General features: G+C 55.1%; 8 protein-coding genes across 8 annotated transcripts; 4 read left to right on the top strand and 4 right to left on the bottom strand.

Moving 5' to 3' along the window:
* Positions 1-2453: 2453 nt before the first annotated feature.
* On the top strand, positions 2454-3223 carry CCOS01_05217 (uncharacterized protein; the record flags this gene model as incomplete). The annotated part of the gene is made up of 2 exons (XM_060453397.1): positions 2454-2624; positions 2729-3223. 2 exons carry the CDS (start codon positions 2454-2456, stop codon positions 3221-3223), a joined length of 666 nt encoding a protein of 221 aa, XP_060315169.1.
* A 615-nt stretch (positions 3224-3838) lies between these two features.
* On the bottom strand, positions 3839-5043 carry CCOS01_05218 (WD domain-containing protein; the record flags this gene model as incomplete). The annotated part of the gene is made up of 3 exons (XM_060453398.1): positions 3839-4196; positions 4261-4712; positions 4777-5043. 3 exons carry the CDS (start codon positions 5041-5043, stop codon positions 3839-3841), a joined length of 1077 nt encoding a protein of 358 aa, XP_060315170.1.
* A 1548-nt stretch (positions 5044-6591) lies between these two features.
* Positions 6592-8035, bottom strand: CCOS01_05219 (uncharacterized protein; the record flags this gene model as incomplete). The annotated part of the gene is made up of 2 exons (XM_060453399.1): positions 6592-7336; positions 7407-8035. 2 exons carry the CDS (start codon positions 8033-8035, stop codon positions 6592-6594), a joined length of 1374 nt encoding a protein of 457 aa, XP_060315171.1.
* Positions 8036-11684: 3649 nt separating this feature from the next.
* CCOS01_05220 (phosphoglycerate mutase) lies at positions 11685-12912 on the bottom strand (the record flags this gene model as incomplete). Its single annotated transcript, XM_060453400.1, has 3 exons — positions 11685-12410; positions 12475-12699; positions 12760-12912. The coding sequence occupies 3 exons, from the start codon at positions 12910-12912 to the stop codon at positions 11685-11687; spliced, it is 1104 nt and encodes a 367-aa protein (XP_060315172.1).
* A 1243-nt stretch (positions 12913-14155) lies between these two features.
* On the top strand, positions 14156-15690 carry CCOS01_05221 (cytidylyltransferase; the record flags this gene model as incomplete). The annotated part of the gene is made up of 4 exons (XM_060453401.1): positions 14156-14255; positions 14307-14424; positions 14474-15257; positions 15337-15690. The coding sequence occupies 4 exons, from the start codon at positions 14156-14158 to the stop codon at positions 15688-15690; spliced, it is 1356 nt and encodes a 451-aa protein (XP_060315173.1).
* A 3692-nt stretch (positions 15691-19382) lies between these two features.
* Positions 19383-20700, top strand: CCOS01_05222 (branched-chain amino acid aminotransferase; the record flags this gene model as incomplete). The annotated part of the gene is made up of 2 exons (XM_060453402.1): positions 19383-20471; positions 20527-20700. 2 exons carry the CDS (start codon positions 19383-19385, stop codon positions 20698-20700), a joined length of 1263 nt encoding a protein of 420 aa, XP_060315174.1.
* Positions 20701-21588: 888 nt separating this feature from the next.
* Positions 21589-21942, bottom strand: CCOS01_05223 (uncharacterized protein; the record flags this gene model as incomplete). The annotated part of the gene is made up of 1 exon (XM_060453403.1): positions 21589-21942. One exon carries the CDS (start codon positions 21940-21942, stop codon positions 21589-21591), a length of 354 nt encoding a protein of 117 aa, XP_060315175.1.
* Positions 21943-23209: 1267 nt separating this feature from the next.
* On the top strand, positions 23210-23560 carry CCOS01_05224 (uncharacterized protein; the record flags this gene model as incomplete). The annotated part of the gene is made up of 1 exon (XM_060453404.1): positions 23210-23560. The coding sequence occupies one exon, from the start codon at positions 23210-23212 to the stop codon at positions 23558-23560; it is 351 nt and encodes a 116-aa protein (XP_060315176.1).
* Positions 23561-23659: the final 99 nt, after the last annotated feature.

The raw sequence follows: 23659 nt of genomic DNA on the forward strand, positions 1-23659 counted from the left end.
ATGGGAACTATGACAATCTGACACCCGAAAGCCAGTTCGCAGTTGGCACTAGTTTAGACTCGCACAACCAAGCAAATCACTGCACGGTGACACCAACCGCGAATTTGATAGGTTTCTGGGTTGGGGTTGGCGGAATAGGCTCGGCCGTTCTCGCTCAATCTTCCACCCTCCTCCCTATGGACAGAAGCGCTATGGCAACCCACGCTCGCCTACTCCTACCTTACTGCTTACCTCCCGTCCGGTGCCCGCCTTGGCAGGGTCACGAAGCTGCTTCATCGCAGTACCCGACCACCTCGAAGAAACCAAGTGAACCACCGAACCCGGTCCAGGCTCCACGGATAGGGTCTTCTTTGCCTGAACGTGCTCATCGCAGACACGTGCCCTATCCTTGCTCTCTCTCGTCCTTGCGCATCGATGGATATGTCTCTCTTGTCTCCAGCGCCTCGTTTCCTGCCAAGTTTAGATATAGAGTACTGGGCCCACTGTCACAGTGAATCTGCAAACAGCAGCCGTTCCATTCTCCACAGAACGGAACTAGATTGGCACGATTGGCACGGTTAGAATCTGTGTCCGACTCCGCGGGAGGTCACTGAAAGGTAAGTATCAGTCCTCACACCACCACCACAATGCAGAACCCTGGGTTCAGCGCCAGTAGATCCCAGATCCAGGAGCGGTGACGGTAACAGCAACAGCATTTTACAAAATCCCTGAGAGCTTTGAGGGGAGTTGGGGTAGGTTGGCTGGAAATACATGCCATACCCGCGCCATTCCCCTCCCGTCGTCAGCTCACGCGGCGCCCCGCGCAGATCGGGGCGGTCTGGTGCCCAGACTGCTGAGTGCTCCCCGACTCCTGCTTGGATTTCTGTTGTATAATAGTTGGAAAATAGTGTCGCCACTACGGATGCTCATCCGCAATACCCACCAAGCTACGTACAGCCAGTCTGACGATGGACTTGCCCATGTAACTTCATAGTCTACGTGATCTTGCCTCGCGACTCGTAACTCACTGTAGAGTTCGTCGGCTCCTCTGGAAACTAGAAGGACGAGACCAACTGCATCCGCGGGGAACAGACTAAACAAGACTCGCCTTATGTGCATGCGTGGTGGCACAATAGCGTTCCCACCCATGGGGCAGAATGCCGACACATACATTGAGGTGCGTCTCTCTCCCCCACTCAACCAACCAAAATAACCATGACTTGTTCTCCCTGGGGCCCCTGCTGATCTGATTGGATCCCTCCTCAACAATTACCAGGGGGGCCATCTCACTCACTCAACTTACTCTCACTCTCACGGCAGTATACTCTTAGCACAACATTGGCAGCTTACAGGCTCAACCAAGCTCTACAGATCGATAGCGCTATACTCACTGGCCATACTAATGGAAAGTCAAGCCCAGAAAGTATGCGGAAACGGATACCAAGTGCCTGCTGGCAAGGGTATCTCACCCACTCCCGGCACCCGGCTCTCACCCTCCGCCAAAGGCCAAAGGCCATGCCATGCCATGCAGGCTGTCCTCCGCCGTTCACCGGACCTCCGGGTACATCCACCTCCTTCGTACCTCTTACACGGACAACGGGCGCGACCTGTACTTTGACCCTGATTCCACGTTTCTTAGCAACGCAAGTACCTTTCTTTTTTCATTCCCTCGTAAGGTAGGTTCAGATAGGATGCAACTCTTACTTACCGTTTACCTTAGTCTGCCACCATACCACACTCTCACTCACTCACCACTTCCACCAGCACAACCGCAACCGCCGTTCTCATCCCATCCCATCCCCGAACCCAGACCAGACCTGGGACCGCCCTCCCCCTCCCCTTCTATCTCTGTCTCTGTCTCAATCTCATCCCACCGCTCACTCCGTCGCATCTCATCCCATCCATGCCCCTCCCCTCTCCCCAATCCAAACCTGTCCAAACGTATTCGCTGGCCCACCCTGGCCAAGTCCCCGTTCCAGTTCCCAGTGTTCCAGTTCCAGTTCCGGGGGTCGTCAGACAAGAGAGGGTGTGTATCTACGCCCTGTGTGCATGGAGGTGTACGTGTGTGTGTGAATGCTCGTGTGGTAAGATAGTGCGCGTATGTGTGTGTGAGTGAAGCTCTGTCTCGTTGTCTCTGATCTCTGATCTCTCACCCGCCCTTCCCTCCTTCCGTGCGTTTGTATATCTGCCGTGCAACTCCCCCTCCATCTTCTCTTGATTCCCATCCATCCAACCATTCATCAACTCTACTACATCTGCCGTCCGTCCGTACACACGCATCTACTCTGCCACTCGCACTCAGCAAGCCTGAAGCAACCTCTCACTCTCACCTCACATCTGAGTCTCAAGACATCGTCACCAACCTCTTCCAACAAGCTATCAGAACTACGAGCCTGGTCGGCACTTGAACCCCAAAAACATCAACCAACACATCGGAATCTCTTCAAACCCCCCAACCCCCCAAAACCGCCAACATGTCGCGCATCACCGCCCCCGTCGCAAAGCTCACCCGCTCCATCAACTCCGCCGCCACGGCCAGCCGCTCCAGCGGCCTCCTCGAGTCTCACTACAACGTCAACCACGGCGCCGTCCTCATGCCGAAATACGCAGAGCTGCTCCAGAACCGGAGCACCCGCGAGCACGATGTATGTCACACTCTCTCCCCCCTCCCTTCCCCTCACTCCCCGCAGTCTCTCACCAAGAAGCTCTACTATTGAAACAAGAAACTCCAACTAACACAACACCACAGTCCGCCCGCACCCTGAGCACAACCCACCGCCCAACCCCCCAACCAACCCGGACCTCCCCCTCCGTCCGCCAGATGCAAACCTTCTCCTCCGGCGCATCATCCTCTACCAACGCCGGCGGAATGGACTTCACGATCCTCCCCATCTCCTACGACCCCGTCCCCAGAAACGAATTCGCGGGCATGCGCATGCCCCTCCTCCCAGACTCCTTCACCACAAAACACCAATCCCTCTACGAGCAGGCCCCCGCCTCCGCCGCGGACGCCCTCCCGCTCTCCAAGCCCGAGATCTCAATCGTCGCCGCGCACCCGGAAAACGTCACCACCGCCGCCGCGTTGACGGAGGTCGAGGGCTTCGGCGTGGACGGCGTGGAGCTGAAGTGGGCTCACGACAGCGAGGCCGCCGCCGAGACGGAGGCGCACCAGCCCGGTTTGAGAGATTTGTGGAAGGGACTTGTTGATAACGTTGTTGGGTCGTCGCAGAAGCCTGCTTTCTAAGACAGGAAAATTAGAAATGCTGTGTGCTCCGACGGAAGGGTTGGGATGATTGTCATGATGTGAGACTAAACAGCAAAGCGGATGATATTACTTCAACGTCATGTTAGTATGTAGACTTGCTTGGATAGCAGTCGAGACAATTCTTTTTTTTCATTTATCGTTGGTTTACAGGGTTTTAATTGCGATTCAGTTGGTAGGAACACCAACTTGACATTCACAATCGGGTACGAGTAGCATTTCAAAAATTCAATGGCTTCCATTTGGATCTTGCTTGAGCGGATCCAGCCCAAACTTCAAGCCTCATCAACTACATGCCAAGGCACGGTGACAATTGATTCCTAAAAACTTTTGATTGCCAATTTGGTATCGTCCGGTACCGTACACTCCTTTTCGCGGATATGTTTCGCGATCCTTAACATTTGCTTGCACCTCGGTGACTGAAAACCCCGAATTCATCGACCCTCCTCGTACATTACACAGGTGTCCATCCTGGCGCAATAACATCTACTTGTCGTCTGCCCCCTACGTCCTGTGCTCAATTGCCTGACGCACACCGTCCACCGACTCACCCAGGTATGAATCTAACTCGTCCAACCACTAGACAGCTTTCTACATTTATCGCTTCTTCATGGTCGGGCGAGGCTTGCACTCATCCGCCTGAACCGGGTGCAACATGACCTTGGTGGGGTACGCCTGCGTGTTGTGCTGGAAGCCCTTAGACCAGTCATAACTGATACCGTACGCGAAGATGGATCCGGTCTTGTTGAAGGTAGTGGCCGTGATGCTGCCGCCGACCTGGGGGTAGCCCTTGAGACGGTGCTTGGCATCCTTGTCCCAGAAGTGGAAGGTGCCGTCAGAGCCGGCCGTGCTGAAGGTGCCGTGAACGGGGTGGAAGGAGATGTCATTGACAGCGTAGACGTTGGTGACGTTGTTGGCGGGAGGGTCTCGGTGGCACTTGAAGGAGAAGTTGGATCTGTTTGTGCAGTGTCAGCCGCCTGCCGCAATTCGTTCGCGTATTGACAGCAATCAAAACTTACGTAGCATCCTTGTCCTCGACATACTGAATCGCGCAACGTCCCTCGATACTACCAATGGCAAAGCCAGCAGCGTCCGCGAAACAGCTGACGACCCTCGTCTGCCACTTGAGAGGGCTCTGCAGGGTCTTGTAAAACTTTGTCGGGTTCTTGAGGTCCACCACGTTGATGTACCGGTCGGCGGTTCCTATGACGAGGAGATCGTTTCGCACGTCGATCGTGTATACGCGTTCCTGGCAGGCCAGCGACGCCGCGGGTGTGGGCGAGCGCATGTCCCAGTACTTGACCGTCTTGTCCCAGGAGCCCGACACGGCCATCGGAGTACCGGACGACTCGAAGAAGCGGACCGACTTGACGGGCTGGTCGTGCTCGCCAATCTTGATTGTCTGCTGGGAGCCCAGGTCGCAGAGCTTGACGGCCTTGTCGGCGCCGCCAGAGAGAACTTTTGTGCCGTCCTTGTTGGAAGAAAGTTAGCCAGAGACTCGTTACGTATGGACGTAAGAAACGGAGATATCATACCTTGGACCAGTCGCAGCCCAAGACTGGGCCATCGTGTTCGTAGGCGTGCCGCCCTTCGCTCTGCCCGTTGGGGGCAATCTCGTATATCCTGACTTTCTTGTCCCAACTGGAGACTGCCAGGAAGTCGCTGGTCTGGTTCTGAGCGGGAGAGAAGGCGAGATCGGAAATGCTGTCTTCGGGTGGGTTGTTGAGAGCGACGTCCTGCTTGAGATCGCCGACCGTGTTGCTCGACGAGGCCGCCGATGCGGCGCCAAAGAGGCCGGACATGTTGTCGGTGTGTTGTCGATCGAGCTACGTAGCTGTGGTGTTTCTGCGTGGGCGGTAAGAATGGTGTCTTGAAATTTCGAAATACGCGTTGTCCTGTCGATCAGTGTGTCTGCTGAAAAGGATCGTTGGCAGTAGAGGCGGGCGGCTGGAAGCTTCAAGTAGCTGTTGGGAATCGTCTCCAAGTGAAGCTTCCCGTCCAAATTCCACAGACCAGGCACGAAGGCAGTCGCGATGCGAAAAGTGATGGCCACCTTCCATTGGCTGAAAAAGCCACAAGGCTGGGTGCCTGACATCCCTGCGCTTGAGCCACACCTCCGTTCAAAGGCAGGCAGAGAGAGGGAGGTCCCCACAGCACAACAGCCACAAAACGAGCCCCACCTTACAGCTCCGAAACTTTTTTTTTTCTTTATAAAAAAGACTGCAAGCTTCGCGTCTACTCTCTTCCCTTCTTCTTCTTCTCTTCAACCCCTCTCGTCCGACAAATCGCCATCGAAGCTCACAAACGGAGATTTCCTTCACGGGAGTCTCAAATGCGAAAGCTTTGGGAGAAAGTCCCCGGACACACGTTACTTTCCTGTTACAGGGGAAGCCAAAACGCCGCGGAAACGCGCCGCCATAGAAGCACAGCGGCTGACCTCCAAGACCTGCATCCGGACATAATGAGCTCTTTCACAACCCTGCCCCGTCGCTACATCGTTGGTCTTCTCTGCTCTTTCGAGACCCTGCTTTCGCTTCCCGGGACCCTTTGGATGAAGATATGAGTCCGCGCCTGGGGAGTTGCGAGTTGGGGATCATGGGTTAGAGGAGCTTTCGATGACGGGGTGGCCGTTGGTAGGGTCTTGCTTGCCGGGCGAATTCAAGGGTTCGTCGGAGGGTCTTTCGTCGAGATCGATAGGTATGCGATTGCCCGTCCACGACCTCTACTGAGGTTGGGGCGTGTTACTCGATGGGGCTTATTCTTGGTGCGAGGGGGGTTCAAATCAAACCTTTTGGGTTTTGTTTCTTGAGGGTTTCGTCTTCAATTTCTTTGTTGGTCCGCAAAGGGGCTAGACACCTACACTCTGGACTTCGTGGGAAGTCTCACCCGTCTATGATGCCCTGGATTCAACGGGGGATGTTGGGACACAGTTCAAGTTCGATGATGATTACCTATAGAGTCAAGCACTGACGGTGAGAGGCCTTAGGGTCCGCCAATGTGAGCGACAAAACATGCGTTATGGTATCTGATGAACACTTGGAACATTTTTTCTTCTTTTTCTTAAGTATCATTCAATTATCAAAGGACTGAAAAGTCCGAGAAATGTTGTCTTTCCCTGTGGCTCATGTCGTAGAGGCGTATATATATATAAAGAAGAATAGAAACAAACATGAACATGGTATATCTGAAAAGCCTCGTCAGAACGTGCCCTGCGCCAAAAATCTCTTCCACGTTTCAAACATGAACCATCCATTCGTCAAAGAGGTGCGCCAAAAGGAAGAACTCCGTAGACAAAAACAATGCAAATCATTCCAGACATGGGTCCCATATATCCCGTACGGCATTCTCCATCACATAAGCCCACCAAGCACAACCTTGCCGATGTTGGCCACCTCCGTCTTGATGTGCGACCTGCTGCTGTCCTCAAACTCCTTGACGACGCCCTGCACGATAATCTTGCGCACTTTGGCATCCGCTTTTGCAAACAGCTCCGCCACGGGCGCCGTCGTCTCCCGCGGCGTGGACACCAGGCTCAGCACCTTCGTGTAGACGTCAATCAGCACCTCGCAGAGCGTCGCAAACGTCTCGTAGAAATCCGGCTCGAACGGTAGCGACGGCGTGAGCAGGTGCGTGTACACCTCCCCCGGCAACAGATCGTTATCGCTCGACGCAAAGGACATGACGCTCGCGCTCGCGCTCGACGAGCCCCCGATTCCGCCGTAGCTTCCGCCGCTCGCCGAGTCCGAGTCGAGGGGGTATCCGATGTCGTTTGCGCCGCTGGTGCTGCGCCGTGATTTGCCGCCCTGGCGGCGGAACATGGAGGGGAGGCGGGCGCGGGAGAGGGAGGAGGTGGAGGTGCCGCCTTCGCTGTGGAGTTGTTGGAAGGATTCGAATTCTTGGAGGAGGTTGTTGAGGCTGCGGAGGAACTCGATGGGGGTGTTTGCGTAGAGGTCGACGATTGTGGGGAGGGAGAGGCCGAGGAGGAGGTAGTTTGTTGCGCGGCGGGCGAGTTTGCGCGATTCAAAGGAGGGCATGCGGGCGAGGTCGGGCTTGTCGAAGAGGATTGTGTTGAACCAGTATACTCGGCCTTCGTGTCTGTTTGAATCATAGTTAGCACGCGAGTATTCCAAGCAGAGAGAGGATGAGAGAGAGAAGGGTAGCATACGCTTTCCGTAGATAGTCCAACGTTGATATCCTCTTGTTCGCAATTTCCTGCATCTGCATGTGCAACACGACAGACTCGCTCGACTGCCACATGTTGGGATGTGTCGCGGACGTGGGCGGGGGTTGTAGGCGGTCGCTGGGCGCCAGGCTCGTCGAGCCGGTCTGGGTACGGCTCAGCATCCTGGAGAAGCTGTCGGCGGAGGCGGGGCTCTGGATGTTGTCTGCGTCGCGGGTGATCTTTGCGGCGGCGGCGAGGGCGAAGTCGGGGAGTGCGGGCGGGACGTTGCGGTCGGTGACTACGACATTGCCTCCTCCGCCGGAGCTGGAGCTGTTGGCGCGGCGCTTGGAGGAGGAGGAGGATAGGGAGGAGGACTTGTTGGGCGAGCTGAAGGAGGTCTTGCGGCCAAAGGAGTTCTTGCGATCCTTGAGGAGGACGTTGGGGCCGGAGGACTGCGGTTGGAGGGGCGGCGGGAAGAAGGGGGACGGTTGCGGTGGTGGTTGGGACTGGGACTTTTCCGGTGGTTCGCCAGAGGAGGTGCCGGGACGGGATTTTGAGGAAGAAGAGGAGAAGAAGGAGGAGGAGAAGAATGGCGCATTGGCTGTCGTGGGAGGTGGTCCGGATCGCTGCATGTCTTTGAGTTGGAGGGGGTGGCCTGGAAGCTGAGCCTGGGCCGCCTAGGAGTGGTAGTGGGAGTGGGAGAGAGGTGTGAGAGGATGGGCTGGACGGGGACGGGAACGGAGAGCGGGCGGGATGACGGGGGATGACGGTGTGGTTCGCGCCAGGGAGGTGGAAGAGTTTCCCGTAGTTGGGTACGCAGTACGGATACGCAGTAGGAGGGCGTGGAAGGGGAAGGGGTGTCAGGGACCGGGTTCAGGATTCCGGCGAAGGAGGGCGGACGAGGGGCCGAATCGATCGGCGAGGGTGGTTTCGCGCGTGGTCAGGCCAGGTTCGAGGTGGTATTGGATCCCGAGGCGTGCGGCTGCGACTGCTGCGTTGCGTTGCGTTGCGGTTGCGATTTGCGTGGGTGAGTTATGAATAGAGTGCTAGATGCCGGTGAGGGATATGGAGTGTGTGCGTATCTGCGTTGGTGCGTCGAGTGGTGCAGCTGAATGAATTGTTTGCTTTGTCTTGCTCTCTCTCTCTCTCTCCCTCGCGGGTACCTTGCTGAATGAAGTCTGCAAGCCAAGGATGGATGGATACAATTGGAGTTGCTGCTACCCCCCTTGCCTAAGGTAAGGTACGAACACAAAGTTGAGTTGGTTTGTGTGCGTACTTGGGTGCGTATGTGCTTGGTTTGCGTGGTTGGCGGTTGGTGGTTGCGTCGTGCTGCTCGCTTGAATCCTGGTTGGACCCGATGCGCGAACTTGCTCAATTGCCCCCCCCCTTGCTTGACACTCTGACTTGCTTTTGCAGCAGCTTATGGCTTTCGTCTGCCCAGTCTCAAGTCTCCGGTTGGTCGATCGTAGGCCACGAGGCCACTTTTCCCCCCTTTGCCACGGCCCACGGGTTTGCTGCTAAGCAGATGTGGTGTGCTGGTGCTGGTGCTGGTGCTGCTGATGGCGCTGCTGCAAGGCGGAAATAGGACCGGTTCACTGGACTGAAGGTTGATCTCACTCCCCCTTCCAATAGGTACTAGGTAGGATACCAAGACGAATGGCACACGCAGCCTGTAGGAACCGCAGGTTAAGATTAGCTCAAGGCCCCTGGGTTGCGGCACTTGACGCAGAATGCGATTCGGACAGATTGGGGCTAGTCGTCAGCCTGCAGGTTGGAGTTTAATCAAGACTGGAGAAACGCGGAGCTTGGAGTTGCTTTGGTTCAAAAGTGTAAAAGACGTTGCGTCGCGGGCGGGTTTCGTTCTGCTGTTGCTTCAGCCTTCGGCGTGCTTGATGTAGGACGGGGGTTCGCGACGGTGGGTGATACAGATAGGTGGGATGGGCAGAAAGAGAGGATCGTCAGGTTTATCCGGGACGTGTTGATTTTATTATGGGTTTGTTGTATTTGTTTTTGTTTTGTTGCTGCTTCGGAGTGAGAAAGTGGATGTCAGCTATGTCCAGGATGATGTTCGGAGACGGACGGGGGTGTTGGATTGTCCAGGCAAAGTCCCAAAAGCTGTGAGGACGTAGTACGGGGTAGTGAGCAAGGGAAAAAGGTGTCCAGAGAAATGGATGTCGTGCGTGTTTTGTTCTATTCTTTACAACCCCTCCCAGAGAATATGTAGGGACTATCCGCAGTCTCCTTGCCGGTGTGGGTTAGGTGAGGGGATGGTTCATGTAGCACAGAGACAGAGCTATTCGTAAGGTACAGACAGAAACAAACAATCCACCTGACGTATGCGAACTTGTAATAGCGATTATCCGCGGAAAATGTCTGCACCGTCCGTTCGCAGCTGTGGTTCCTTTCTTTGTGTAGCCGACGATCTCGGGGCACCACCTAAACACCTGAAGTAGCTAAGGTAGGTATTATTGTTGGTGCTTGGGACTGGAGAACTTGGCGGTCGGGTACTCTCTGAGACCTGTTTTGGCGGGGTTCGGAGGTTTTGAAAAAGGCTAAAAAAGAGTACCCGAATTCCAACAAAAATAATGACAAGAGTGAATAAAAAAAAGAGTTGTGTCTGGAATTAAGTCGGGCAGAAAATAATCCCAAACATGATAAGACGACACAAATAGCTGGTGCTACTACAGAAATCTGGAGGATGGAAGGTCCTACCACCCTCCAGGAACTGATCAGTTATCTACTGATAATTTCTTAACACATCAGCTCCGCGTCCGAGCTGCGTTTATCCCTGTGATTGTTACTGTATGCTGATCACCGTTCGTGGTCTGTAGATAGGTACACAGGTGATCTTCTGCCGGGTTATCTCATGTTTGTCTGCACGGTTTCCCCAAGGAGTATTCCGAACATCTTAGAAAGGAAAGGCATTGGAAGATGCAAATATAAAGAAGCTCCTGTTGCGTAAGACCTCGAATCCCAGCTTCATAAAAGGAACATAAACGTGTGGAGAATGCGACTTCAATAGAAATCGATCAAACCACAACTCGCAGCTCACCTTGATACCTCGTTATCACGTCCGAGTTGCACACCGGAGCAAAAGTATCTGCAAGCCACCTTCAATTGTGCGACACAGATATTCGACAACGAAATGGCTTCGGGAAAAGGGCATGGCTGCACGGGAAACGTTCTAGGGTCAGCTTACCGAAATATTCCTCAGCCGTGCTAACCACGAACGCATGGAAGCTTTCCTATCCAGGTGGTTCTGCTCCATTTCCCGGCGCTCCTTCACCGAGGTACTAAATAAGTCTGGTTCCATCGTGAAACTTCTCCCCCTCTCTCTTCAACCCCCCTTGCCCACCTCTCCATTATCCGCAACACCCGTGAGCAGCGAGAACAACAACATTCATCACCCGCAATACATACCAATTACTTTACAATAAATATCAAGCACGACAATGTTGCCGATTGGTCAATCTCCCCGGGGTCAAGCAGATCATCTGCTCCCGAGCGCCCACAGACACCGAGCCGTTGCTTCTAAATATCAGAGTCTACCACCGCGCAGCGTCCAAAGCGCAGACTCGACAACAAGAGCACCGCACACACACAACGCGGCACATACCCTCCCTTGATCCTTCTCCCCCTCCTCCTTCTTCTCCTCCCGGAAGCCTCTGGGCCTTCCTATCAGTCTCAGTCCCATACCTAGGCAGCTTGGTCTCCCCGCGTAGACCCTGAAACATTCCAGAAGCTCGCGTCCCACGTGGTGAACGGACTCCCGGCCAAGGACCATACCATCCTTGAATCCCACCACCCGCACCATTTCACCCACGCGATTGGGCTTGTTATCCGAATGGCTACCTCAGCTAGGTAGTCAGAAGAAAACGCCATCTTCTTCGTTCAAGAAAGATCAATGTTACAATCCGAGAGGGCCACGCTAGGGAGCACTCATCACACACTGATACAGATTTGTACCCGCAGCCGGGTTAGATGAGACGGAAAGGAAAAGATGAGTTCAACGTCGATCAGCCGCTCTCCCGCACCATGCGCTCCCGCAAACTTCAACGGGGAGTTCATCCGCTTTGGGTGAGCCAAAAGCTGGTGGCTGCTTCGAACATGGTTCTACGCTATCACAAGCCTGCTTCAGATGGGAAACCTGGTGGCGGCTCCTTCGAGGCGCAATCGAACGAACTCGTCCCGGTCTCTGTTATTCACAATCGCCATTACATTACGACTACCGGGATCTATGTTTCACTAGCTACCACGCGAAGAAACCTTCCCGTGGAACCCTCACGCCGCCATAAGCGTAGCCGCCGGGAGCAGCCCCGACGGAGCCGTCGTCGCGCAAACACACCCCTGTCCAGCAATACTCGTCACAGGCGGGCTCGTACACGTGGAATACGGCTCATGCGCCGCAAACGTCGGCACCGGCGCCGGCGCTACGACCTCGGCTTTCACAAACACGGGAATAATCTGGCCCGTCGACAGCCGGAAAGCGCGGTGATCCAGCGCCTTCAGGAGCTTGGTGATCTCGCCCGAGTGGCTGGTGATGCTCAACCACGTCTTGTCGTCGGTGCGGAAGACGTCGTCCAGCACGGCTTTCGACCGCGCGTCCTGGGCGTCGCTCGTCTCGCTCTCGTTGCGGCGCCAGAGGGGGTCGTATTCCGCGAACCCCGGCTCGAATTCGAAAGACGGGAAGGTCGAGGCGATGTAGGTCTTGTTGGAGCGCCAGTTGCAGGTGTGTACCGTCATGCCCTCGCGGAAGCCTTCCTTGACGACGGGGATGAAGGGGTGCTCGTCCGCGGGGATGGGGATGTCGCCAAAGGTGATATTGGCGGTGTAGCCGCAGCGGATCAGGGGGCTGGTGTAGTAGGACTCGAAGTAGGGCATCTTCTGGGTCGCGTAGCGGTCCTTGAAGTAGGCGTTTGCCTTGAGAGCTTCGTTTGCGCCGGCCGGGGTCAGGAGGGGATCGGCCCAGCGTGCGGTGGCGTTGCCGTCTTGTTCGGCCCAGTAGCACTGTGGTCGCGTTAGCTGCGGTAGCCCCTTTGTTTTTCGGTGGTGCTGGGCGGCATGTTCTCACGTTCCAGGCGGGAGTGCCGTAGAATGACTCGGCGGCGTTGTGCCAGCCCTCACCATGGCGGCCCATGAAGAGCAGCTTGTACTGAACGCTGTCGCTCTTGCGGCAGCCAGAGTTCAGGTACTGGACCCAGTGGTCGAAACGCTGCCATTGGGTCTTGACGCCCTCGGGGTCGAAGTGCTTGTCCGTTGGGTACGTCCGGTTGATGAGACCAAAGTTGACCGCGGCCTATGGCTTCGTTAGTAACAGGTTCGCATCGGAATGTTTCCCAAGGCGGGCAAAACGTACATAGTCGAAGCCGGTCGGATCAGTGCTGTTGTCGTCCTGCAAAAAGTACCCAGGAACAGACGTGTACTTGATGTCCTTTCCCTCGGCCTCTGGCCAGGCGGCGAGGGCGAGAGGTGCGAGAGCGAGGACGGAAGACAGCACGAGACCCTTCATCTTGGCGGAGGTGCTTGTCGAGAGAATGAGCAAGAGGGCTGGAGCTGGAGAGAGCTACATCGCAGCGTCGCATGCGGGGAGGGAGAGAGCTCTGGATAAATAGCACCGAGATGGAGAAGACCGACGATCCCCGCTCCAAGACCCCAGTCATTTCTTCATGGGCCATTGATGCGCCATGCCGGGGCAGATTGCCTAGATGGAGTACCGGTGACTCGCCAGACTCAGATTCGAGATGTCGTCCGAAGAAAACTGGCATCCGGGGGACTGGAAAGTTGCGGGTGGTGAAAGATGGTAATCCCTGGCGGTGACCAATGGATGCATCACTTATTGCACGTGGGCGCCTGTAATGGCCCGGGTTCCTGGCAGCGGATGAGACCCAACCACGTTTTTGTTGTTATTCCTGGCTAATTTCGTGTACTTCGATGGAGACAACAAACAGTTGATTGAGGCTCATCTATGGCATCTTGCCAGTATTGGTAGATGGCTGGACCAGCCAGAGTCATCAGTGAGAATTGTCAGGTCTGGGTGGACATCCTGCCCTCCCTAACCATAGCTTCTAGGGCGCTTTTTTTGCGCATCGTTGCATGATCAAGGCGCCTAGAAGATGGTTCTGGGTAGAGATGGGCAGGAATTCATTGGATAAAGGGAGGCTTCACGACAATAAGTTAAGTTATCAGACTCTGCGGCAGAAGCGTTTATACAAACGTTTGTCAGAAACACGTGCCAATCCGTCCATCTGATGTTTTTGTTGGTGCTACTACGTGCAGTAAGGTAGGTACGTAGATGGGGACAGGGGAAGAACCGTTGGGACGGGATGAATGACAGCGGGCAACACGACAGCCAAACATGTGAACCTCGAGGGCTGGCGGGGAGCTTACAGTGGACCTGGGACCTGATTCACCAGAAAAAAGGCCCCGTGAGCGCCGTTGCGTGGCCGGTCCGGCCGCTGGAAAGCTCTGGTGGGTCTCGGCTATCGCAGTGGCGCTGGAACCTCGCCAATCACACGGCGCCGCTACGGGGGCGGGACATCGCGACCTGAGCCATTGACATGCCGTCCTTCAAGGCTCAATCAAACCTCATGTGAAATTCGCCCAGTCGGTGAAACTTTGTTGACGCAACACCAGCAGGTCATTATCACAAGACTTTTTTGTGCATCCATTACCTAGCAGTCTTAAGGTCCCTGAGATCCTGGAGAAGTAGCGATACATTGCGTCCCCTCCAACTCCCACATCATCAAGCCATCATGGTCAACTCCGACCCTGAATACCCACCCGGCGAGCCAGCCCCTGAGATTCTGGAGGAGCGCATCTGGATCGATGGCTGCTTCGACTTTTTCCACCACGGTAAGTCTACTGTCACGCATACCTCACAGCTTCAAAGACTGATCATCACAGGCCATGCTGGAGCCATCGTGCAAGCCCGCCAACTAGGCAGCGAGCTCTACATCGGCGTCCACTCTGATGAGTCCATTCTCGAGAACAAGGGCCCAACAGTCATGACCCTCCAAGAGCGGTACATCTCTCTACTCTGCTTCACAGCACTTTACTAACATTCGCAAAAGTCTGGCTGCTGTCGACGCTTGCCGCTGGGTCACAAAATCCATCGGCCAGGCCCCCTACGTGACGCAGCTCGACTGGATCAGCCACTACGGCTGCAAGTACGTCGTCCACGGCGACGACATCACCTCGGACGCTGACGGCTACGACTGCTACCGCTTCGTCAAGGAGGCTGGCCGCTTCAAGGTCGTCAAGCGCACGCCCAGCATCTCCACCACCGACCTCGTCGGCCGCATGCTCCTCTGCACAAAGACGCATTTTATCAAATCCCTGGAGAATCTCTTGTCCGGCGATGAGGGTCAGGGCCAGGGTGCCGCCTCCCGGGACGAGATCAAGGCCGAGGCCGAGGCCCTGACGGAGCGGATGAAGCTGTACGCTACCGACGAGACGGGGAAGAATCCCGGCGTCGAGGTGTGGTTCTGGGCTGCGTCGGGGGAAGCAAAGGCCGAGGCCACGGTCGAGGAGAAGGGTGTGTTTTCGCGGTTCTTGCCGGGAAAGGGGCCGCAGATCGGTCAACGCGTCGTCTACGTCGACGGCGGTTTCGATTTGTTTTCCAGCGGGCACATTGAGTTCCTCCGCCGGGTTGTCGAGGCCGAGGAGGAGCTGGCGCGCGGGGAAGGGTGGTATTCGGAGCAGGCCGTCAACGAGCGCGTCAGCAAGGGCGGCGATTATCCGCCTGCGTACGTCGTGGCGGGTATTCATTCTGACGAGGAGATTAACCACTGGAAGGGCATCAACTATCCCATCATGAACATTTACGAGCGCGGTCTCTGCGTGTTGCAGTGCAGGGTAGGTCCTTCAACAGCCATGATGGACGGCTTCGAGCATGACTGTTCAAGTAGCGATGTGCTAACAACTAGTGTTGCAGTACGTCAACGCCGTCGTCTTCGGCGCTCCATTCTCCCCGACAAAGGCCTACCTCACGTCTCTGCCGTGGGGCACGCCGGACGCCGTGTACCACGGCCCGACGGCCTTTATGCCGCTGACGTACGACCCGTACACGGCGCCCAAGGAGATGGGCATCATGCGGGCGGTGGGGGAGCACGAATTTGCGAGCGTCAACGCGGGGACGATTGTGCAGCGCATCATGAGGAGCCGCGACATGTACGAGGAGCGGCAGCGCAAGAAGGGCATCAAGGCCGAGGGGGAGTCTGCGGCGCGCGGCAGGGAGATTCTCGAGGAGGAGCAGGCGGCGCGGGAGGCGGATAGGGCGCGGCAGTGAGATTGTGTGTGTGTGTGTGTGTGTATCATGGGTCTATGGGAGGAGCATCATTATGAGGCGGTAGCATGTTTACATTTGGATACCTCGAGTAGTAGCATTCCTTAGGTTGAAGAGCAGAATGGAATGGCCTTCAACAGGTCACGAGCTGAAAAAAGGGAACTACCAGATGATACCTGGAGAGAGTACTGGAAACCACAGACAGTGAAATGTTACTTGAGTATACTTACCACGACGCGTCTGCTAGTTTCCGCGTGTCATTGCTTGGGATGTCTCGGTTGGGCATATGTGGGTGAGTCTGGGTGTGCGTGAAAGTGTGTCTCAGAAGGATGAACGGCGTCTTTTACATACTTTCCAGACCGCCTCTCTGTGAATGATATAGCGTGATAGGTAGGTAGGTAGTCAGACACACACTGCGCAGACAAGTGCGAACCAAAAGATTGGCGCCGCGATCTAAGGGGAAGAAACGAGACATGGCCGGTGCCAAGCCACGTACCGCAGAAGAGCGTAGGCAAGGTACCCCGCGATTTGCAGGTCAAGTGACCAGAGGTCAGTGAACCGGGCGTCTGCGCCCGTCTTGTTGGTTCAACCCCAGAAGGTCCGTCCAGGTTGTGTTGCAGGGCTGAGACGTTTGGGCTGTTTGTGTTGTTGCTTCTGCACTTGTTCGAGAGCAGACCGGGCAAGTTGAGGTTCGTAAAGGTAAGGCGAGGTACTTTGATGTTTTGTATTGGATTAGAAATCGGTTGGGGATAAGCAGCTGCCAGATCTGGGCATCCATCTCGTCATATGTAGGTAAGATAATCCCCATTGTCTCTCCGTGCTGACCGGGGAGAAGATGGAGTGTGTGTGTGTGTGTGTGAAGGAAACCGTGGAAGAAGATCCGGGCCTCCGGCAACCAACCCAGAAGTATGCATGCAGGAGGTTCGCATTGGTGGTGCATCGTGTGAGAGAAGATGTACAGTGCCAGGAGACGCTACACCTGCCTCAATGGTTACACTCGGCACCTTGAGGAATCTCGCCTCCGCCAACCCAACCGATACGATCCAATGTTCGAGAAGGAAATTCGGGTTGGGATCTGTTAAAGAGATTTAAACGATGGAGGGGGAAAGCACGAGGCGGGGAGCACGGGGGGTTGCTACCTACCTGACCATTGGGACTGAAAGAGAAGGAAAGCAGTGGTCAACTGTGCGGCGTGCCTTCCATCGTGGTTACTCGGACTTGTTTCCCCACGTCATCGCCTACACTCGGCTATCCGCGGGAGGGGTAACATGGGAAACCGAGAATGGAAGGGACAACTGACAAGGAAGGACCAGATAGCGATTACACTTGCTTCCAATTCCGCTCTTTGGGTGACCTCGCCTTCCTCCACGGCAAGTAAGTGAGGTACCTCAATGCATGTATCTTTCAGCTGCACGCCTCTCAACAACAACAATAATTGGAACCTTGACATCTTGGCGACGAACTTGACGATGTGAATTCCGCACTCTCCTTTCCGTCATATTCGCGAATCGCGAGGTCCCGAGGCCAAATGTGCACTTACGACTCATCCTCCCGAACAGACAACGCCATCATCACCGGGGATGACCTCAATTGACTCGATCGGCCGCATCAAAACCCTGTCGGGTCATGTCAATAGTTGTCAATCCAAAGGGCAAAAAGGGCGGACTGGACAAGTAGGGCGCGCTTGATCATTGCGATGTCGGACCTCGCCCATGTTCATCCCCTGAATATGACAACATACTCGCTGCACCCGGAACGATGCTGATCAGGTAGCCAATGTGTTCGGAGTCATCGTTTGTTGCGTTCGAGCGAGGTCGAATGAGACATCAAAACAACATCTACACTAGCCGAACTCCAAGTCCGATGCTGAAGCCATGCACACCACGGTACATACACTACTACAATTGGAGTGCAGCACCGTTCGGCTTCGGACCGCGCGCACCAAAGCCGCAATGGGGCACCAGGACGTCGACCGACTGGAGCCGTGCCCGGCCGACGGCTTGTGGTGGGACAAACTGGAGGTGCATCGCCTTCTCGTACAGCATTCCCTCCCGTCAGGCAGTTCCCTGCTACACTTTGGACCGGCGCTGCTACTACCGCTGCTGCTTGCTGTATTGCGTTGCGGTGTACGACAGCATGTACCTGACGCGCCATGGACTAACAAACCATGCCCCGACGAATGGGCGACCGCGGCTTGACCTCTTGTTTCGTCACAGATTTTTTTTTCGATCATGTCCCTTGCAACAAGTCGCATCTTTGCTGGTCTTTAGACGCTGCGCAGTCACGGCAGTATCATCTGTAGCCATCTCGAGGTGGGATGGCCCCGGCTCTAGCGGATAACTGTGGGATCCGAATTTTCTTTCAGGTCTTTTTTCCCTTCTTCTTGGCCATCCTCAGACTCGGATTGGTAGTCTGGTAACTGGCTTATCTCTGAAGAACGGCATGTCTGTGTGGGGACTCGAGCAGCAAGACAATCCTTCCTCGATCAAAGGACGGGCTTCGATTCGATCATCGCCCGACGCACTGGCAAAAGTTGGAAAGGGCGAGAGATGAGATGAGATGTGAGAGAAACAGTCCCATCCCATCCCGGATCCCCCAAAGTTCAAACCGCTGCCACCGACGCTTCACAATTGCTCACGCGCTGGTGGGTCCCGGCCCGGCTCCACTCCATCGAAAGAAAAAAAAAAGTACGCGGGCTCGGCATTGCCATGCCTCGACGTTGAACATCGGCACAACGCTCTCCAGAGTCCAGAATTACTGTCCTCTACTCCGTGTGGTACCTACAGAATAATAAGACAATGGCGGAAAGGAAATCTCAAGGGGCTTACGGCGCTGCCTCCATCTGGCGACCTTTCCGCATGTGGATCCCCCGGGCAAGCGACGGCATACCAACGACAAAAAGCCATGCAGCATATCGGCCGCCTTGGCTTGAAAGTTCCAGTCCACCATCTTCCCGTGGTCCACCATCCATCCATGATCGATCCATGACTTGACTAGGGCATGGATCAATTTCTGAACCGTTGGCGTCTGCTGGTCTCTTTTCTTGCACGCATCTGGTTTACTTCGTGCCCTCTGGCAACCACCCATGGAACCAACGACACGGAGTATCCGTACCCAGCAACCACTTCAGACGGACGGGTTTGCTTGTTCCTCTTTTCTTTCCGTGTGTATGTAGGCATTCGTACCACCTTGCCTTACATCACACACCTTAAGGTACTCTGCGAGGTATCATCCTCCCCTTACCCTTCCCACCCCATCCACATCCATGCTCCATGCACTGCACAGGTCAAATTCTCCATGATGTTCCCTGTTATCTGAAAACGCCCTTTCCAAGACCGGACCCGCTGCCCCTCTGCATTGGCCCTTGAGTCACCTGCTCCATCTGTCACTAGAACCTTGAGCCAAGCCAAACTGTGACAAACCCGTCGTACTTAAGCTCTTGCCGTCACTCCTACAACTTGACCCCGTGGCTTTGTTCTCTTCCTTCTCCATCTTAAGCCGAATCTTTTCCTCCCTGTGTCTTTCCTCTTACATAGACACATATTGCTTGTGTCTTTTCTCTAGCCAGTGCTACTACCTGTTGCTTGGTTCAAGTAACGGCAAATCGACCCCTCGACCCCGCCAACTCCGAGATTCTTCATATATCCACTACATCGGTCTCTCACACAAACATCAGACTAACCTCAACAACCACAATGGCTCCCGGCACCATCTCTCCCGGTCTGCACCATGGCAACCAGGACATCGATCTGACATCGTCCGCCATCGAGCATAAGCTCGAGGCCATTCCCAATGGCAAGGCTTCCAACGGCACCAAGCCCGCCTACCAGGAGCTCGACGCCTCCAAGCTCATTTACAACCGTACCCAGAACCCGCGTGCCGTCCCCGATCCTGCCTCCGCCAACGCTGGCTCCGAGACCATCGCCACCGACCACATGGTCGCTGCCACCTGGAAGGTCGGCACTGGCTGGTCCACCCCGGAGCTGAAGCCCTACGGCCCCATCTCCCTCATGCCGACTGCCTCCGTCCTGCACTACGCCACCGAATGCTTCGAGGGTCTCAAGGTCTTCCGCGGCTTTGACGGCAAGCTTCGCCTGTTCCGCCCCGACCGCAACTGCGAGCGCATGCTCATGTCCTCCACCCGCATCGCCCTGCCCTCCTTCCCTCCCGCCGAACTCGAGAAGCTCATCATCGCCCTCATGGCCGTCGACGGCCCCAAGTGGCTGCCTCGCGAGCGTCCCGGATCCTTCCTCTACCTCCGCCCTACTATGATCGGAACCCAGCCCCAGCTCGGCGTTCAGGCACCTTCCGAGGCCATGCTCTACATCATCTGCACCTATATGCCTGTCATGGACTCTCCCGTCGGCGGCATGAAGCTCCACACGAGTCCCGAGGATATGGTTCGCGCCTGGGTTGGTGGATTCGGCTACGCCAAGGTCGGTGCCAACTACGGCCCTTCTCTGCTGGCTACTGTCGAGGCCCGCAGCCGTGGGTTCGGCCAGATTCTCTGGCTGTACGGACAGGAGCAGTACTGCACCGAGGCCGGTGCCAGCAACTTCTTTGTTGTGTGGAAGAACAAGGAGACCGGCAGGACGGAGATCATTACCGCGCCTCTCGACGACAGATTGATTCTCGACGGTGTCACGAGGCGCAGCGTTCTCCAGCTCGCCCGCGAGCGCCTCGGCGACAGCGTCGACATTGTTGAGCGCAGATACACCATCGATGAGGTTATCCAGGCTCACGAGGAGGGCCGCATCGTCGAGTCATTTGCCGCCGGTACTGCTGTAAGTTTTGATCATTGCTTCCTCTCGCCCAGACGACTTGCTAATGCCATCTCAGTTCTTCATCTGCCCCATCTCCCTGATTCACCACCGTGGCAAGGATGCCAACATGGGCATGGGCGGCGAAGGCGTCGGTGGCGAGTACACCCTCCAGATCAAGAAGTGGATGAAGGACATCATGTACGGTGGCGAGCAGCACGAGTGGGGCGTCGTCGTCCATGAGGAGCAGTAGACGGATCTGCTCAGACGAACAAGAGGAAGAAAAGAGACGAGAGATACGGTTGAAGAAACGGCATTAGCCTTGGTCTGAGAACGACTGGGGTTCGGTTTATGAGATTCAGTCATGGCTGGGGCGTTGTATGGCATTTTGCACACCAAAATTCGGCGTTTGCATTGGGGGGTTAATAAGTACCAGAAGAAGTGGTGCATGGTTTGGTAAACTTAGAGAACTACCGTAGCATCAAAATTCACAGGATTAATATGATCATTGGAGACAGTCTCGCGTTTGCTTGCTGAGGAAGTGAAGAATACTCGTTTTGAGGAGTCAACTGATAGTACTTGGGCAAGACCCAATCTGAGCTCGCATACAAGTTTTCACTCTCCCAATGTATTGCGCCAGTAGTGGCTGAACAATGTGCATGATGATGAGGCATAGTCTTGATGAGCGAGCCGCCTTTTACTAGCTCAGCAAATTCACTCTCTTCAGGACGATAAGTTCCTTTGACGAATGCACCATAACGATTGACGTCTAGCATACTTTCTCTCTTCATCAGCCGCGTAGTTAGAGCCCACAGAGCTGTTTGTAAGTCTGTTGCTTGGGTCCACTTCGGTGCCTTACTTTGTGCAAGATACATATCCATTAACATCCAACAGCCGCTCTGATTCTCGCTCAAGAGAGTAGATAAATCCAAAACATATCCAGGATTCCTTCCAAAGTTGGAAAACACAGCTGTATCTTCCATCAAACCCATCTCCCTTTTCTCCCCCCCCCCCCCCCCCCCCCCCCCCCCCCCCCCCCCCCCCCCCCCCCCCCCCCCCCCCCCCCCCCCCCCCCCCCCCCCCCCCCCCCCCCCCCCCCCGCCCCGCCCCCCCGCCGCCCCCCCCCCCCCCCCCCCGACTCTCAGCCTCCCCTGCTCCCACCGCCACACTCCTGCCTCTTCCCAAACCCTTCCGTCTCCATCTCGTAATCCGGCGGGAACCGCGCGTTCTGGCGCTCAATCATGTCGGCGGCATCGTACAAGTCCATCTTGCTCTCGTCGACGGCGCTCCCGACGGGGTGGTCCGCTTCGCTGTTGAACATGAAGAAGGTGTTTGGGGCTGGCGCCTGACCGACGGCGCATTTGGTGTCGGCGACGACCTTGTTGTTGGCGTCGGCGCAAAAGACTTTTCCTGCTGCTGCTGAAACGCTGCGGGCGCCGAGGAAGGCGAGAGCTGCGGCTTGGAGGCCTGGTAGGGCGATGTGTTGGCTCTTCATTGTTGGTTGCTTTTTGTCTTCGAAGGAGTGAGTGAGACGGCGTGACTGGGTCGCTTATATAATGAGTGATGCGAGGTGTTTTGTAACTACAGAATGGCTGGAGTTGATCCTTAAACGAGTGACTTAAAGCAAGGCCTTTGGGGTAGTCCAAGCAAGGAGCTGAGGATGAGGAGCGAGCAAGGAGGAAACCGAAAACAGATACTTATAATCATCTTGCCTTCTCCCACGAAGTGATCTTCATTGTCTCGAATGACCTCAATCAACTATGCTTTGAATATAGTATCAACTGTTCAAGCTGACTCGCCTCATAACGCAAATGTAGAAGCTAAAGGTTGAGTTGAGTAATCACAACTCGCCGAAAGTTGTCTTTGAGCGGCGACTCTTGGGCAGTTAGACACATTCGGAGCGTCCGGGCTTTGCCAAGACCGCCGGCGAGTTCAGACGGGCGCATATCATATACGAAGATCAACTTACGGATAAACACCATCAATCCATTCTACCAATTTGAAGTCGCGGGGGCTAAACAACATCGGGCAGGAGAATGCAAATGAAAAAGCAGAACTTATGTACCAGACTTTAGACTTTGCTCGGGCTTGTAGTTTCCAAGCACTCGGATTGAGGCACATATCGCTTGTGTCAGTGTTCATCCCATGACTCCGAGAACCGAGAGGTTTGACAGGGGATGCCGGAAGACCAGCAGTTTGACTAAGCTCATGCCAAGCGTGTAGTTAAAGTACTTTACACTTTCTCACGTCATTCGTTGTTTACGACTCACGACAGAGGAAAGATCATCATCGCTTTTGATTGAGCCAAGACAACTCTAAACAAGTACTTCTATTTCTACTAGTTGGAACAACCATGATGCTCATTTCCATCAAGTTGAGTGAATTCTTGGAAGTCTATAACTCTATGTGTCTATTAATGATCAGCACTTTACCGAATTATTGTGGTCAGTTCTTACACGTATAGAGGCTTTCAAGAGACTGAATCATTTCGGAACGGAATATTTTAGGAGAATATTTATTAAGACTCGAAGTTTTCACTTCTGCAAGCCATTGTCCATTCCCCAGCTCCAATTGCCACGGAATAGTCACTCTTTTCAATCCCTTCCAAATTCCTGCCACCCTTCTCCTTCATGATCAACCTTTTCTCAGAACATACACGGCAAGAAACCACAATCGTTATTAAATCACAGATTGCTCTTCTCTCATAGTAAGTCTTTAGCCTTCAGCCACTTCAAAGCCATCACTCACATGCCACCTCGTAGATGCGTCTCCCATCAAACCTCTCAGCCACCACCCTTATAGCCGTCGCCAGCCTCGCCCAAGCCCAAAATTGTGTCGAGAACGGTCCCACAGGCGACGCCATCACCGGCTTCAGGTTCTCGGGGACATGCGAATCCTGGCAGTGGTTCTCGCGCGATAAAGGCACGCAGGTCAAACTTCAGCCGGACTGCTTCCTGCGGCAGACGTTCCCCAACGCCACGCCCGTGGGCCACGTGTGTATTCAGCTCGAGAGCGGAGGCCACAAGTGCTTCTCGGCGCCGGGGGCGGGGGCGCCGCAGTGTAGGGTGCCGGACGACTTTTGTTCGGGGATTCAGAACATGTGGGGATGGTAAGACGGCCATTGTCACGCAGTATTGCTATTTTTGCTCGTTTAAAACTAGCTGCAGCGATTTTATAGGGGCCGAAACGGTGTTGTGAGTTGTGACTACCTA

Source organism: Colletotrichum costaricense (genome assembly GCF_030867565.1).
Source record: "Colletotrichum costaricense strain IMI 309622 chromosome Unknown Scaffold_5.1, whole genome shotgun sequence".
NCBI lineage: Eukaryota > Fungi > Ascomycota > Sordariomycetes > Glomerellales > Glomerellaceae > Colletotrichum > Colletotrichum costaricense.